The sequence below is a fragment of the Curcuma longa genome, chromosome 15, assembly GCF_044706935.1.
Source record: "Curcuma longa cultivar G26 ecotype Majalengka, Jawa Barat chromosome 15, ITB_CL_G26_1.1, whole genome shotgun sequence".
In the NCBI taxonomy this organism is placed as follows: Eukaryota; Viridiplantae; Streptophyta; class Magnoliopsida; order Zingiberales; family Zingiberaceae; genus Curcuma; species Curcuma longa.
In genome coordinates this window covers 4,539,487-4,553,196 of record NC_133875.1, presented here as the reverse complement: position 1 = coordinate 4,553,196, position 13,710 = coordinate 4,539,487, and the positions used below count along the sequence as shown (strand labels likewise).

The 13,710-nt window shown below is 39.3% G+C and overlaps 3 protein-coding genes across 3 annotated transcripts; 1 reads left to right on the top strand and 2 right to left on the bottom strand.

Moving 5' to 3' along the window:
* The first annotated feature begins 724 nt into the window (after positions 1 to 724).
* LOC141845764 (zinc finger protein ZAT5-like) lies at positions 725 to 1,580 on the top strand. Its single transcript, XM_074733764.1, has one exon. It carries the CDS (start codon positions 728 to 730, stop codon positions 1,502 to 1,504), a length of 777 nt encoding a protein of 258 aa, XP_074589865.1. The 5' UTR covers positions 725 to 727; the 3' UTR covers positions 1,505 to 1,580.
* A 2,433-nt stretch (positions 1,581 to 4,013) lies between these two features.
* Positions 4,014 to 6,486, bottom strand: LOC141846348 (serine carboxypeptidase-like 51). The gene is made up of 13 exons (XM_074734367.1): positions 6,363 to 6,486; positions 6,192 to 6,286; positions 5,983 to 6,090; positions 5,637 to 5,883; positions 5,489 to 5,532; positions 5,336 to 5,403; positions 5,128 to 5,233; positions 4,875 to 5,047; positions 4,736 to 4,805; positions 4,627 to 4,677; positions 4,496 to 4,548; positions 4,272 to 4,410; positions 4,014 to 4,204 (listed from the first exon to the last, which is right to left on the bottom strand). Exons 1-13 carry the CDS (start codon positions 6,484 to 6,486, stop codon positions 4,130 to 4,132), a joined length of 1,353 nt encoding a protein of 450 aa, XP_074590468.1. The 3' UTR covers positions 4,014 to 4,129.
* Positions 6,487 to 10,978: 4,492 nt separating this feature from the next.
* LOC141846349 (aquaporin PIP1-1) lies at positions 10,979 to 13,092 on the bottom strand. The gene is made up of 4 exons (XM_074734368.1): positions 12,732 to 13,092; positions 11,962 to 12,257; positions 11,381 to 11,521; positions 10,979 to 11,248 (listed from the first exon to the last, which is right to left on the bottom strand). Exons 1-4 carry the CDS (start codon positions 13,054 to 13,056, stop codon positions 11,153 to 11,155), a joined length of 858 nt encoding a protein of 285 aa, XP_074590469.1. The 5' UTR covers positions 13,057 to 13,092; the 3' UTR covers positions 10,979 to 11,152.
* Between the last annotated feature and the right edge of the window lie 618 nt (positions 13,093 to 13,710).

Genomic DNA, 13,710 nt, shown 5'->3' with positions numbered 1-13,710 from the left:
AAAATTCTTTTTTTTATTTTTAAATAAGTTCTATAATTAATTATTTTATTTATTTTATAAAAGATCAAACTCTTTTTAACTCATTCTAGCATTCAGAAGAAGATGAATGCCCCCGGGACATGATTAAATTGGTTATTATGGAACAAATTTATTAAAGTGGACAAAGGTTGAATCTCAGTAAAGCCAAGGCAATGTCTTCCCTTGTAGTAGTCAACTATAGCTTTTTGATTTACCTCCTCAACGAAGCCAAGGCACGATCGTGAGACCGACCGTGAGAGACCGTTGGGAGTGCAGATTCCACTTTTTATTGAAGTAGTATTCAAAGGATGAAATACTATATACTCTTTCTTGTCAAGAATAAAAAAAATAAAAATTGAACTCTAAATGATTAAGATAGAATTGATCAACATGTCTCATTTGTTAGATTTAGATTCAAATTATAATGTGATTAGAATGAATACAAGTCTCGTGAGTATATATAATTGGAGAAGGATTAACAAAATTAATGCAATATTTAATATATAAACACAAATAAGTAATAAAGAGATCACGATGATTAGTTGACGGTTAATTACGTTTTCTACTTCATTTTTACAAATAAACCCCTTGATTTTTACGTCGGGCGTTGGAACAAGTCAAGGCAGATTCGTTCTCCACTCCCTGTAAGTCTATATAATTCCATAACCGCCCTCGCTGTTCCTATGTTTTGGCTGCGGCAGAGAAAGCCATGGAGCTGAGCACCGGCGGCAACATGGAGAAGAGCCATGAAGTCTTCTCGCCGGCGGTACTCAGGCGCAAGCGGACGAAGCGTCTGCGTGCGGAGGCGGAGTCGGCGGCTGCTTCCTCCTCGTCGGCGGCGGAGCCCTGCAGCAGCGCCACGGGCCGAGAGGAGGAGGCCACGGCTCGCTGCCTCATCTTCCTCGCGCAGGGATGGGATTCTTCTCCGCCTCCGGATTCCTCCGAGTGGAAGTCCTTCGTCGCCGCCGCCGCCAGCGGCGGCGGTCGCAGGTTCCCCGGCGGGGAGTGCGCGTACGACTGCAAGACATGCGGCAAGAGCTTCCCCTCCTTCCAGGCCCTCGGCGGCCACCGCACCAGCCACACGAAGAACAAGGACGCGGCCCCGCCTCCCGGCGAGGCGAAGCGAGTTCCGGCGAAGGAGGAGGACGTAGGGCAAGTCTGCAATTCGCCGAAGCCGCTTCGGGTGCATGAGTGCGTCATCTGCCGGATGGCGTTCTCCTCCGGCCAGGCCCTCGGAGGCCACATGCGCAAGCACCGCCCGATAACCGCCGCCGCCGACGAGGCGGCGCTGCCGGGAGTAAAGAATGAAGTGATCAAGAACGCCTTCGTTTTGGACCTCAATCTACCTGCGCCGCCGGAGGACGAAGGCGCCTCCGAGGATCATCATATGGTCTCGCCGCCGCCGTCAACTGTCGCCTTCCCCTTCGAGAACCAGCAACCACTCGTCTTCCCGGCGCCGCCAGCATTGGTGGATTGCCATTATTAACCAAAACAAATCCATGCCACGAAAAAAAAACAGTACCATTTTTTATCGCCTCTTTATGCACATAGAAAATATTGGAATTTTATGGACTTTCTTGCAAATTACATCTATTTTATCAAATTATAATTTATTCCTTTTTATTCTTTTATGCATAATATCATGATCAAATAGACTATACTAAAAGTATAATAATAATTATTGAACTTGACATGAACAAGAATGTTTAAGCAATCTAGCCAAATGGGGAACGCAATCAAAGGATGTTGGGCATTCGGATTGGCCGTCGTATGCACTTCTCGATTTACCTTCTTGGTCGGTGGAAAACTTCTGTGGGACCGGGCCGACCACCCCCAGAGATGTGGCTACTGGGATTATCATTTTTTTTTAAGCAATCTAGCGAGTAGAGCGAACAAGCGAATGGGAGTGATCGAGGGAATGTTTGAGCAATTGAGCTAAAAGTATACCAGTAGTTTAGTCCACACCTTTCTTATTTGTTTTTGTCACATACGCTGATGGTTAAATCATTAGTCAACGAACGATCCGATATGTACTATTTTCGTAAAAACCCTAGCTACTGGAGAAGATGAAGATACACTTCGATAAAGAAATTAGATTGATGCCGAGGAATCCACAAAAGGAAAAGAAGAGACCTCGAATAAACCTTCTTTAGATTTTATATCGCCGTCGGAGAGCATTTCCACGTCGATTAGAATGGTATCATTGTGGGAGCGTACGAAGAGACCACATCCGACAGTCGTTGAACGTTTTCATTTATTTGGCATTATGTGCAAAAAAAGAGATATTCGAGGAAACTAAATTCAACTTCATAACTACTCTTTTATTTTTATGTTGTCGAATGTCTCAGAAATATTCACAATTCTTGTTCATGGACCCATGAAGGTCAGGGAGTTAGGGACTCATACTTACGATATAGAATAAACTTGAGGGTATGTAGAATTGGAACCCGAGGTCGAGATGACATATAAAATCGAGATAATGTCTAGGACCGAGTTGGCTTTGGGATCGGAGCTCGTCAGAGCCGAAATAGCTTCTAGGGCCGAAATGACATATGAGTCGAGATGGCATCGAAAGCCAAGATGATGTATGGGGCCGAGATAACATCTAAGGCTAGGATGGCTTCGCATCCAAGATGATGTCTGAGGCCAAGATGGGTTCGCATCTAAGATGATGTACAAGGCCAAGATAGCGTCTAGAGCCGAGGTAGCATCCGGTCTCGCCTAAATTTCACTGGGATGAAGTCATTTTCTCTTAGGTTATATTGACTCGTGTTGTTAAGTCGGTATGAGTTTTGACCTTCGTCTGACCCTTGACTATCAAGACGTAGTTTATCAAAGAGGCCACCGCATCACATGTCGCATATGCATCAGTACTCAAAGTCCAGTCCATCTCTAATTCTGAACCCGTCTTTTGGTTGGGTTGGGCAATGTTAAACATTAGCTTCTCCAGCACGAAAGCAAAAGGTATGGATGAGGTTTTTGGAGGTTGATTTGTTTGCAAGTATGAAGTAGCCATCTCCCTTTTCGAATTCTTAAATGTGAAAACGAAAAAGGAACAAATTTAAACAAATATCGAGGGAAGAAGACAAGTTTTACGATACCTCCTCTTCCTCTTCCTTCCAAAGAAACAAAGCAATGGAGTGGAGTATATATAACAAGGAAGGAAGGGAAGGACTCTACTTCACTCCATGCTACGAGCCAATGCTCATCTCCTACATCGCTTTCCTTAAAATTAATTGCATGCGACGAGATTACGGAATGTATGGGCCTCCTCCGTTCCTCCATTTAGTTGAGTTGTCCATATGGAGAGAGGTACGAGTTAGAAATTTCATATTGAGAAGACGAAAAATGTATATTTATATCGAAAGAGTTGGATTTCGTTGTTGTCCTAATTTGACAATTATCTCATAGTTAATGTCACATGGTGAGCCTGTCATTAATCCATTATTAATCATATCTAATCATAAAAAGGATTGTAAATGAATCAAACATTCGTGAACAAATTTGATGTTTGACTTTGTAAAAGTTTGTTTATGTTAGTTCAATATATTTGAACACATATGTGTTTAATTTATTGATGTTCGTAAATTATATTCATCAATAAAATTTTTATCAATATATTAAATGTTAAAAAATAAATAAAATTTATATTATCAAACTCAATAATTAACTAAATAAATTTAAAATGTAAAAATTAAAATAATTAAACTTGAATTGAATAATATTTATAAATCAAATTTAAGTTCAATAATGAACAGTTTAATTCATTTTAAATTTGATTTAAAATTATCTTATGAAGAAAGGGAGTTCATTAAGTGGATGTTCAAGTAAATAAATTATAATATCTTTTTGGATAGTTTTCATTTTTTGAGCTCAATATTTTATATGTTTTAAAATAGTTGACTAACATTGGGTTGACCAACTCAGTTTTAAAATATATGTATTAAATATAATAAATTAACGGAGAAAGGGATTATTTCTCTTTGATAATACAGACAAATTAACTACACTCCAAAGCATCAATCTGATTGGAATTGTAAAGTAAATTTTGTACCAGGCACTTTATTCCTGCAATAATCATCATCATCTTCTTCTTCTTCCTCCTCCTCCTCTAGGCGGAAGCAGCAGGAGATTGCGTGAGGTTGGCGATCATCTGCAGGGCAACACAAGGCTGGTCTACTGGAACCTGCACAATTTAAGAAGATTTTTTCAGCTTCAGTTCCATGATCTGTTTGCCTCGTTGAGATCCTTACGAAGTGCCCAGCTCTCAGGATCCAGTAGAACTGCAGGTTCTGATAGGACTTGAAGAAGCCCTTGGTGACCCCTGCTTCCTCGGAAGTGCAATGCAGAGGGCTACGCAGGGTGTTGGTGAATTTCTTCAACCCCTTCCATCTGAGGATTCACAGTCGAAAAGAGAACGTGGTTATTGCACAACAAGTAGCTAGCATTGAAACGTGGTGATGCTTTTCGTGCTCACTTCAGCTTTTGCACCCATGCATGTGTTCCTTTAGTCGAGCAAATCAGATCGAGCTGGGCATGGAAGGAATTCTCTGTCACAATGAGTGAAGGATTCGCCCAAATGTGCTAATTTTGGTGCTGAATTCATACCTGTCCGTTGTAAATAGCCACGGTGATTCCTAGGGAAAGAAGCCTGTCGACCTGTGAAGGAAGGTCATGGCGATTATACATATACACAACAAGAAACAGGATCTACTACCTCTTTGATTCTTGGCTGCATGAAGTCATTCGAAAAGTACTCGAAGACGAGATCAGACTGCTCCTGCCACCTGCAAGAGAAGGCACGCAGCTGCAAGAAAGTTTATGTGGAAGAATTTCAGACAATGAATGGAACATACTTTACATGCTCTGGAATGATCTTCAACTTCTCCCTGATCACACCGTTCATGAACCTGGGGAGGTCGACGGAGGTGGAGAAAGCTTGGGAGCTCAGGTATGATGAATATGTCTTCGTCATCAGCATTTGACTGATGGGTTCCATCCCGGCATCCAACAAGAAATTGTAGAAACTCTGCAAATGTTCATCGTTACTGCTGCATTTGTTACTGAGTTGCATGTTTTGAATTTCAGGTTAGAGGGCATAGCTCTCACGACGCGGTTGCTTCTAGCAGAAATGAAATACTCGAGCTCCCGCCAGGTGTTCGTGGCATTGACGAGCTCACCCTTGTCGATCTCTTCTTTGATCCTTCGAGCCATACTGACAGAGTTAGAGTTAGCATGCAGATTAGATGAGGAGGCGAGAGTCGAGCATAAAGAAGAAGGTTTGTTCTTGTGCAGGTAAAGCGATCGAAGGCTCTACGTGTTTGATTTTTCTGCATCGTTTGCGTCGAGCCTCGACATGTCTCGGAGCAGAGGCCCCCATGAGAGCTGCATATATGGCGATTTGAGGTTCTTTCGTTGCTCAGTTGAGAGGCGGGAAAGAAGAAGAAAGAAAAGCTCTCGAGATGCTCACCACGTAGTCCTCCGGTGACATCCAGCTATTCCCCAGTGCAACACCTGCTCGATCGTATGCAGGAAATCTGCTGAATCATTGCGATCTTTTTGCAATCCTTTTTCTTCAACGAGAAGCAGAGCAGATGAAGAAGAACAATTTCAATTACCTCCGAGCTTGAGCTTCAGTTTTCCAGCTCTGATAGCGCGGACAACTGACAAGGCGGTCGTCACGGCAAACCGGCCGCCGTAAGACTCCGCCACGACGAAGAGGGGGCTGTTCTTCTGCTGCATGGCGGCGTTCCCGTTGTAGAGCTTCTTGAGAAGCGCAGTCAAGTCTGCCGCCGCCTCCCGGTCGCTCTTCGCCAGCAGGCTCTCTTCCTCCACGAAGCTGAACCCTGTGCCCACTGGATTCTCCTGGGTAATTCCCATTTCAGTGGAGGAGCAAGTAGTCAACGGAGGTGCTCCCCCTTTTTCATTCAGCACAGATCGAAAGAGATTGACATGGAAGCTTACCACGAAGAGGAGGTCGGCCTTTTGCAGCCATGTCGAGCTGCGAGGCTTGAGGTTGGTGTCCAGCGGCCCAATCTCTTGGAAATTGCCGATCCCAACTCCGGACGCACTCTGTTTTGTGCACAGATTCCTTCTTTAATTGATAATTCATCTCACTGATTCATAATTCTTGCAACACATAGAACAGTTTATCGAAAGAGAAAGGGACTTACAGGTCCACCCTGCAGCCACAGGATAGTTGGCCATGGAGTCGAACCATCGTCCACTCTTTGAGGACTCCTGTAGAGCCACCAGAACATGTGTGCTCCTGCACCACCACAGCTCCATCAAACAAAGCAATTAGGGTTGCAGAAACCAGAGAGAGAGAGAGCGACATAAATTACCTGGCCTTACTTCAACATAACCCCATTCCTCTGCTCCATCCGAAGTTCCAATGCTACTCGCAACCTCAACAAAAACAGAAGCGAAGCAGAACAGAAGAGGGAGGAAGAACTGAAACGCCTTCATTTCCCTGGTCTGAGAGTCGAGTGAATGAGATCGCTTGGCAGGTCTATTTATGTAACGACCCGGCCCCTCGGCCCCTTGGGACTGCGGCCCAATTGGCGACCTCTTATGTCGACGACCCTTGACCGTGCCGTTATTCACTAGGTCTTTCCACTTCTCACTTGGCTACCAGGATTCATAAACTCTAGTTTTTAACCTGGAGGTCTAGAGTTCGAATCCTGGGAAAGGCAAAAATCCACTGGCCAGGGGTGGAAAGACCTAGTGAGTAACGACACGGCCAAGGGTCGTCGGTTGACAACATAAGGGGTCGTCAGTTGGGCCGCCCAAGGGACCGCTAAGGGGTCGCCAGTTGGGCCGCCCAAGGGGCCGAGGGGCCGGGTCGTTACAATAAAAAAAACCGCTCACTTGGCTACCAGGATTCATAAACTCTAGTACTTAACCTGGATGTCTAGAGTTCGAATCCTGGGGAAGGCAAAAATCCACTGGCTAGGAGTGGAAAGACCTAGTGAGTAACAACACGGCCAAGGGTCGTCGGTTGACAACATAAGGAGTCGCCAGTTGGGCCGCCCAAGGGACCGCCAAGGGGCCGCCAATTGGGCCGCCCAAGGGGCCGGTCGTTACAATAAAAAAAACCGCTTACTTGGCTACCAGGATTCATAAACTCTAGTACTTAACCTGGAGGTCTAGAGTTCGAATCCTGGGGAAGGCAAAAATCCACTGGCCAGGGGTGGAAAGACCTAGTGAGTAACGACACGGCCAAGGGTCGTCGGTTGACGACATAAGGGGTCGCCAATTGGGCCGCCAGTTGGGCCGCCCAAGGGACCGCCAAGGAGCCGCCAGTTGGGCCGCCAGTTGAGCCGCTCAAGGGGCCGAGGGTCCGGGTCGTTACAATTTATCGAAGTGAGAAGCAACAGGAGAGGAAAATTAATGTAGCAGGACAGAGGGAGGTTGATTGCTTGACGTGCATGCAGAGTCTTGGTCCTTTTTCATCAGAACAAACAATTCCATAATTGAGCTGCTCCTGATTCATATTTCTTTGAAGAAAAACAACAAACAAGAACTGGAGATGTCAGTGACCTGTTTTTGCTTCCTCTGGGACGAAGAAACTGAGCAGCTGGAGATGGATAGAGGAGTGAAACACAAGGTTCGCCCCCACTGCCTCCTGCACACAGAAAGAGCTCATCCTGCAACCTCCAAATTTGTGTCCTTGCGTGGTGTTTAGAGTTTCTGATAGACGATCACTGATAAATTAATGTTGGACAAACTGCTGGTCCAGTGCAGCTTTCTTTGTGCACGAAATTAGGCTTTTTTATAGGGCAAGAGAATCATGGATGATGGGAAGAAGAGAGCAAGAAGAAAACGTCAGATTGCTTAAAGCTGCAAGGAAAAACCATGATTAGTCTATCGACTTGCAGACTACTTTAATTTGTCAGTTAAGAGTTGAAGGACAAAGAGATCAATATAATTGAACGTATCTTTTTTAATTAAAGAGCGTTCTATTTAATACGAATTATTTAAAATATTTTTATATTATATGATCATTAACTTTTATAAATTATAGAAGTTAATTATTAAGTTTTACAATAATGATTTTATATCATTTTAATTTTTTCCTAATTATTAACCTGATTAAAATTATATTTCAATAAGTAAAACAAGCGATGAAAACTCTATAATACTCATTACATTTTAAATAAATATTATTTGGGTAGAAGGTAGTATATAGCTTCTATAATGTATAGAAATTAATTGTTAATTTCTACAATGATAATTTTATATCATTTTTATTTTACTTGAGTGATAATCTAATTAAAATAATATTTTAATTAGTAAAATAAATGATCAAACTCCATAACATTCACTATATTTCAAATAATATAATCTAACCGTGATCAAACATATAGAAACTAATATGTAACTTATACCGCGTATAGCAACTACCTGTTAGTTTTTACTGCTATATGAGAGTAAAAGTAAAAATAATTTAGATAATTTCATATTAGATGAGTGTCTATTTGACTTTAATCGAAAATAGAATGTTCATCTAAATTGGTGACTTTCTCTATTAGTTTATATTGAGATTTGAATTCTGATCTTCTTATTTATTTTATTATTGTATAGTATATGTGTTATTATTAATCATCTAGAGGTTCTTAAGGCATCATATTGTTCTTGAACATAGAATTTTTAGGTCTAATCGCGTTTGGGTGAGTGTCTCATGTTAAATTCCTCTTGATCATCCTAATGTAATATTATAATAGACAAGAATTTTAACACTTGATGATATTAATTATGCATAATTTTGGAATGTCTTTCCTTGTCAAAGTCCACTACTATGGATTGTTGTACATCGCCTTCAAGTGTTTATAATTTAAATTTTAGAATATTTTTGGAGATATAAGAAGCAAAATTATATTGCTATATATTTTGTTGAAGTGCATCATTCATAAATAATTCCAACTGCTTTAAGCAAATCAATATTATAATATGACAAGATTAAAATTTTTCATAATATATTTGTGTTTAATATTTTCATTTTGATTCAAAATTATATATATATATATATATATATAAAGGATTAAAAGTTTTTATTTTTATAATTATAAAATAATGCAATTCTTGGTCTGAAATTACACGAGCAATCGCGATCAGTCATCCTTCTTCTTCTTCTTCTTCTTCTTCTCCGACGCCGCTGGTGGAAGCTTTCCGTCGTTTCCGCCGATCGAGCTTCATGTATTTGTCCTTAATTCCTGGTGAGCTCAGTGAAGGTGAAGACGAGCGCTCCGGCGATGAGTGTTTGCACGTGGTTCAGAAATAATATATTACATTAATAAAAAAAATAAATATTTAAAATAATTACATAAATACTAACCATCCAATTATTTTAGAGATAAAAATATTTATCAAATATGCATAATTTAATTGTCAGATTATTTCTTTCCCAATCGATAATATTATATTGTTAGCCTATTTAATCTTTCTTGTGATATTATTGATCGAAAATAATTCTTGATTAATTTCAACTTCGAAAAATTTCTTTCTGTCGATGTAACTGTTACTTATACGGTTAATAAAATCTTATAGACAATATAAGCATTTACGAATAAATAGTTTAGTTTTATCCGACATTGTAGCATATCAATTGCTTTTTTTTCAATTGTTAAATAGCATTGAGTGACCATCAACTAAAAAATTGTTGAAGTTTTATACAAGACTTCATCAAGCTAATTAAAAGCTCACTCTTTAACTTCTCCAAATTTAATAAAAATCAAAAAATATGAAGAAAAGATCCAATTTGATCAATTATAAATAGAAAATATTGAACTCTAAAAAAATTTTCACCTTATTGTATCACATAATCATTGTCACTTTCATCAAATTATTTCTTTCTTCGAATGATGTATTTTTCTTAAAATTTAGGTTCAATTCTCATTTCACTTGTCATTTGTATAGTTTCATTCATGGCACTAGCAAATCCCTCTTCTCTAAACTCATCGAGAAATTGATCAAGTCCTTATATGAGGTTGATCACAATATCAATACCTATATTTTTAGATTGAATAAATTTACTCACAATATTTATTGCTCATAACAAGTTATACCAAATTATTACCATTCCAAACAAGAACTCAAAATTCTCAAGATCATATAGTACTAAGTTCTCAACATCTCTCTTTGTTTTAGAATCTTCAGCAACTTCTCGTCAAGTAAAACATCTCTTATATGTACAATTTGCTCTTTTATGACTTTTATACTTTCAACATGACTTTCCCAATTGGTGTGTGACAATGGCTTAACATTCAAACCAAACACCTTATCTTTAAAAAATTTCAATCTTTTGTAGGGGAAGAAAATAATGTGTAGATGCATTGCACCACTCCAAAAAAGGAATTGGCTTTAGGACAACATTCCATTATATCAACTAAGGTCAAATTAAGATTATTGACAACCACAAAATGTGTAAAAAGCTCTATGATTTATTTCAAACGATCCTTTTTGTACATCTTTGTGTCTTCTACTTATATTAGATTCATTGTCATACTTGTGCCCTCTTATGTCATCAATGTCAAGCCCAACTCTAATTAATGCATTTTAGAAGTTTAGTTGACAACCCAAGACATGATGTATCATCCACTTTCAAAAACTCAACCCAATATTCTTTTAATCTTCTACTTTTAACATGTTTGTTGGATTATCCAAACATCGTAGCATTAGAAACATTTATTCTTGATGACTCGCATCTAAAGTACAATTAAGTATTATTGAAAAATATTTTACAAGTTTAACTTTTACAATGATTACCCTTTTCACTTCATTTGCCAAATTCTCTATCAATTCATTCTGAATTTTGAGAATCTCAATATACATATTTTGCAATAGTTTCTTTTTTTACTTATACACCCTTGTAGTTTATTGGCATACTAGATTGTCCTCTAGTTTTCAAAAATCTCAACTTTAGCTCATTAAATGAGACATCTAATGGTAATGGTAATGGTAATGGTAATGGAGGATTCATTACATGAACACCTCCTATAATTTAATTTATTCAACCATATCTTGCAATACACATGACCATGGATGATCAAAGGACAGAGGAAAGATTAGGAGGATTGCTACAAACAACAACAAAGGCCAAGAGAGTTTTTACTTTGGGGAAGAAGAAGCAAGCTCAAGGCCTGCTCTTGAATGGAATTGCCCTGATGACAACTTGGTGGTACAAGGCAGCAAGAGCAGCTCCAATGAAAGGGCCAACCCAGAAAATCCACTGACAAACAAGATTGAAATAATTGAAATTAACTTCAATTAACAGTTTAAGATTTGAAGGAAAAAAAATGGTTGAATCTCTTGATAAATAAACAAAATTTTCAGAGAAGGATCATCTTGTATCTGGACTTACATGGTCGTCCCATGCGTGCTTCTTGTTGTAGATGATCGCGGCCCCAAGGCTCCTTGCAGGGTTGATGCCGGTGCCCGTGATGGGGATGGTGGCCAGGTGAACGAGGAAGACAGCGAAACCAATTGGTAAGGGAGCAAGGATCTGCACAAATCAACAAAACACATAGATATTAATCGAGCTCAATCAATCCTCCTCAGAATGAATCATCACTTCAAACTGCTTCAAATGAACACTTTTTTATCAAGCATTCAAGTGATCATCATCCAATCAAAACTTTAGCAAACAGCTATAGATCATAAGACTACTTATAGCTAGATTGAGGCTTGATTTAGATCAACCGTAAGGATGGTAGAATCTTAGCTTATTAGACCATAATGTTAAGATATCAGAATCTTCCATGAAAATTTTGATAAAGATAGACAAATAACAAAGCTTATTAGGCCACAAACACAAACAAGATCTTTATCTCATAGTTTAAGCTTTCAAAAATATGTGACCATTGATCGAACTTTTAACAAACTTAGACGAAAAAAAACCAAGACAAAGGAAGATGGAATGGTAGTTCATAGATCAGTACTCACAGGCACATGAGAGTCCCTGGCATTTCTCTTGGCATCAGTGGCAGAGAAGACAGTGTAGACGAGGATGAAGGTGCCGACAATCTCAGCCCCTAAGCCATCCCCTTTGGTGTAGCCAGCCGCCACTACATTTGCACCCCCTCCATTGCTCTCATACACCCCCTTCTGAAAACCCTTCACAACCCCTGCCCCACAGATGGCCCCTAAGCACTGCATCACCATGTAGAACACTGCCCTAGTAAAGGACAACTTCCTTGCCAAGAACAACCCAAAGGTCACTGCTGGGTTTATATGGCCACCTAAAAAACAGTTGAAATGCAAGTTTAGATCACATCGTGTTGATTCACATCTAAGTTTACCAAAAAAGAGCTTTTTGAATTCATTTCTGAAACTTTGATCTTTCAATATGAATCAGACATTTTCAAACAGGATGGCATCAAGCTTTTCAAAGAAGATTGAACTGAGTTGAAACTAAGTTAATACTAATTCAAACTGAACTGAAACTAATTCCCTTTGTGCCAACATAAACATTGAATCAAACAGATTAGGGCAAAGATCATGTCCCCCAAAGAGCTTTTTTGACTAAAAAACACTGAACCAAATCGAAATTTTGAGTGCAAATTTTCAGACTGGATTGAATGAAACTTTTCAAAGAAGATTTGAACTGAACTGATACCTTATTCGTACTAATTCAAACTAACATAAACCTGGAATCAGAAAGAAAGAACTTGTTTCGTCAAATTTAACTCCAAAAAGAAGATTTTTCTAATTACCTGAAATTCCTGCAGTGCAGTAAACTAGGGCAAAGATCATGCCCCCAAAGGCCCAGGCGATGCCCTGGATGCCGACGGTGGAGCACCTGGAGCTGGACTTGACGACGCCCATGACGGTGAGCACGGTGATGTAGAGGAAGAGGAAGGTGGCCATGAACTCGGCGATCCCTGCCCGGTAGAAGGACCAGGAACTGAGCTCGCCAGGCTCGAAGAACGGCGCGGGGGGTTGCTCCTTGTAGTCCTTGTCCTGCGCTGCGGTGCCGATCGGCTGCCTCTCCGAGAACCTGTTCGCCCCAACCCTCACATCCTCCTCCTTCCCCTCCATTTCCAACCTCTCCCTCCGACCTTTGAGCAGAGCAAAGTAAAGTTGGCGAGTGGAAGAAGGCAAGGCGGCACCCTTTTATAGTGTGAAAATAGACAGAATTATATTATTATTATTATTATTAAATTAAGGAAATTGTTTTTTTTTCGAAATTATCCTCAAAACTTTTAAATCATTTCCCCCAAAAGGTGAAGGAGGTAAGAAAAAAATAAAGGGACAAAAATGAGTTCTTTTATTTTTAAATCATTTCTCCGAAATTATTTTATTTTACTGTTTAATTATATATAATTATTTAAATATATTCCAATACTATTCTATATTATTCTATATTTATCTCCCATCTAATTTTTAAATCAATCTGATACATTATAATAGTTATGATTTTATATTTATTATACCATAAATTTATATTTATGTTATAGTAATTATAATTTTATAATTATTATAATGTATTTGATTATTTAGAAATTAGATGAGAGATAACAATACTGAATAATATTGAAGAACTAATTATATATGATTGAATAGTAGAATAGGATATTTCTTGTTGATTTAAAAAAATAGAAGGGCTTCTATGTAATTTTTCTTTGAGAGGAAAAGGAGGTAAAAAAAATTGACGTGGATGATGTGAGAGATAAGACAAGAGATTTAGATTCC

What these genes read in the sequence shown, in the direction of transcription:
- LOC141845764 (XM_074733764.1), top strand. Translation starts at nt 728, where the DNA reads ATGGAGCTGAGCACCGGCGGCAACATGGAGAAGAGCCATGAAGTCTTC.
- LOC141846348 (XM_074734367.1), bottom strand. Translation starts at nt 6,486, where the DNA reads ATGAAGGCGTTTCAGTTCTTCCTCCCTCTTCTGTTCTGCTTCGCTTCT. An exon ending in ACTGAAGCTCAAGCTCGGAG is followed by an intron (nt 5,533 to 5,636) that starts GTAATTGAAATT and finishes ACGATCGAGCAG; the next exon opens with GTGTTGCACTGGGGAATAGC. An exon ending in TGGCTATTTACAACGGACAG is followed by an intron (nt 4,549 to 4,626) that starts GTATGAATTCAG and finishes TTCCATGCCCAG; the next exon opens with CTCGATCTGATTTGCTCGAC.
- LOC141846349 (XM_074734368.1), bottom strand. Translation starts at nt 13,056, where the DNA reads ATGGAGGGGAAGGAGGAGGATGTGAGGGTTGGGGCGAACAGGTTCTCG. An exon ending in CCAGGGACTCTCATGTGCCT is followed by an intron (nt 11,522 to 11,961) that starts GTGAGTACTGAT and finishes TGATTTGTGCAG; the next exon opens with ATCCTTGCTCCCTTACCAAT. An exon ending in AGCACGCATGGGACGACCAT is followed by an intron (nt 11,249 to 11,380) that starts GTAAGTCCAGAT and finishes CTTGTTTGTCAG; the next exon opens with TGGATTTTCTGGGTTGGCCC.